The sequence below is a fragment of the Egretta garzetta genome, unplaced genomic scaffold (assembly GCF_000687185.1).
Source record: "Egretta garzetta isolate BGI_Z169 unplaced genomic scaffold, ASM68718v1 scaffold448, whole genome shotgun sequence".
Classification (NCBI taxonomy): domain Eukaryota; kingdom Metazoa; phylum Chordata; class Aves; order Pelecaniformes; family Ardeidae; genus Egretta; species Egretta garzetta.
The window spans coordinates 1,751,714-1,753,626 of NW_009260497.1; the positions used below are offsets into that span (position 1 = coordinate 1,751,714).

At 54.9% G+C, this 1,913-nt stretch overlaps 1 protein-coding gene across 1 annotated transcript in view; it reads left to right on the top strand.

The window, feature by feature from the left end:
- AMOTL2 (angiomotin like 2) overlaps positions 1-700 on the top strand; it is a 7,070-nt gene extending 6,370 nt beyond the window's left edge. The window contains 2 exon segments of the mRNA XM_035900002.1: positions 1-155; positions 436-700. The exon segment at positions 1-155 is cut by the window's left edge and continues 26 nt beyond it. Coding sequence (XP_035755895.1) covers positions 1-155; positions 436-494 — 214 coding nt within the window. The 3' untranslated portion in view covers positions 495-700.
- Positions 701-1,913: the final 1,213 nt, after the last annotated feature.

Consider the following 1,913-nt stretch of genomic DNA (forward strand, 5'->3'; position numbering starts at 1 on the left):
AGGCAAACCCCCCGCGGAAGGGGCAGCAGCGCCTGCTGCCCTCCCCCTGCCCTCCCACTCCAAGCACGGCAGCAAGGACGGCAGCACGCAGACTGACGGGGTGGCTGAGAGCGGCGGGCAGGGCGGGGGGACTGAGCGCCCGGCTGGTTTGCTGGGTGAGTCCCCCAGGGATGGCACGGGGGAGAGCTGGGCAGACGGGCTTTGCACAGCCATCGGTGACATTTTAAGGCATTTTAAAGGCCCCAGTTGAGTCTGGTGGGTTTAAATCCCTGCAATTGCTCGTCACTTTTTTATTTTTAAGGTGCAGAGCTTTTTTCTTGGACACCTTGGGGGGAGGCTGGAGCAGCAGGACGCTTGCTGCCGGCCCTTTGGTGGGGTGGGCACTGTGCTGATGCTCTGCACCTCTCCTCCAGCTCTTGCCTTCTTTCTCTGCAGAAAGCCTGGCTGCTGCCAGAGCTCCGGACCTGTCCGACATGGTGGAGATCCTGATTTAAGGCCACCCCAGGGCTGCACGCCAGCCCCTGCCCGGGATGGAGGAGCCTGTGGGGAGGAGGACCGAGCCTGGAGCTCAGCAGCATCCCCACAGCCAGCCCCCATCCATGGGATGGCCGCTGTCCCCACCTGGCACCCACATGGGTCCCCAGCTGCGCAGGGCGTGCTGGAGCCCAGGGACCCCACGGCGGTGGTGGCAGGAGCCTCACAACCCCCCTGTAAATACACCCGGGTTTTGTACGATGGGAGCAAATGTATTTATGGTTTCAGTCTCTTCTCCTTCCTGAGACAGGGGGCTTCTTCCCATCCCCTCCCTCATCAGCTCCATCCCCATCCCGGCTCCATCCCCATCCCAGCTCTGGGTCTTGGCCATCTGTGCCCGCCTGGGTGCTTGGCCTCTGACTGGAAAATCCCTCTGTCTTTGCCCAAACTGTACCCAGAAGCCGATGCCTCTGTGTGAGGGCAGATCCTCCGTGGCTCCCATCAACTGCCCGGATCCATGTGGCCAAGCCGAGTGCTGGGAGCCCCAAAACTCCATCTGCATCCATCACGGGTGGGTTCGGGGTTCATGAAGTGAAAGAGAAAATGATAACTGAGGGAATGAAAGATGCAGGAGAAACCCCCTTGGAACCAGGGCTGAAATGCTCAGAGTGAACCGAGGACAGCGGAGGGGGGGGGGGGGGACGTGCCACCCCTCTCCCGGCTTCGTACCACCACCACATCCCCCTGGCTACGGCAGCTGGCTTCTGCCCGTAGCCAGCGCCAACGTCTTGTGCCGCTGAGCTTGGATGCTTCCCGTCCTTGCCCTCTGTGTGTGTATATATATTTTTTTTCTTCTTTCCTCCCTAAACATGTGTGCATTTGCTGGACAACTGCATTTTTTAATTTTTCTCTCCCAGATACGTAAAAAATGCGTTTGGTTCTTGTGCATTGTTTACAAAGTGGAAAACAAGCAAACAAAAAAATTATGAAAGATGAAAAAAAACCCAAACCCCACAACTTAATATATTTTATAATAATATTGGTATTTCTTTTTAAGTATTTTTTTTCGTGCTGTGAACTTTTTTTTTCCTGCCAAAGATGACGAATTCTTGTTTGTGCGTTTTAAGTTATCTTAAGTATTTAAACGTAAACTTGGCTGTTTCGTTATGCCGCCCTATACCGAGATTGCTGTAGCATTCCACTTGGTATAACAATATTTTAATAAAAAAAACCCCAAATATTGACCCATGGGTCCTCTTTTTTTCCACATGCGATGGGGCTGGTGCCCCCCTGGCTGAGGCATTGCCCTTCCCCGCTCCCTGGGGCAGCGATTTGGGGTGTGGCTGTGGGGGAGAGGGGGGAAAAAATTGCTCAAGAGCATCTCTGCCTTCCCCCAGATCCCATTGGGATCCCATTTCCCTCGCCTCAATGGGGGAAAA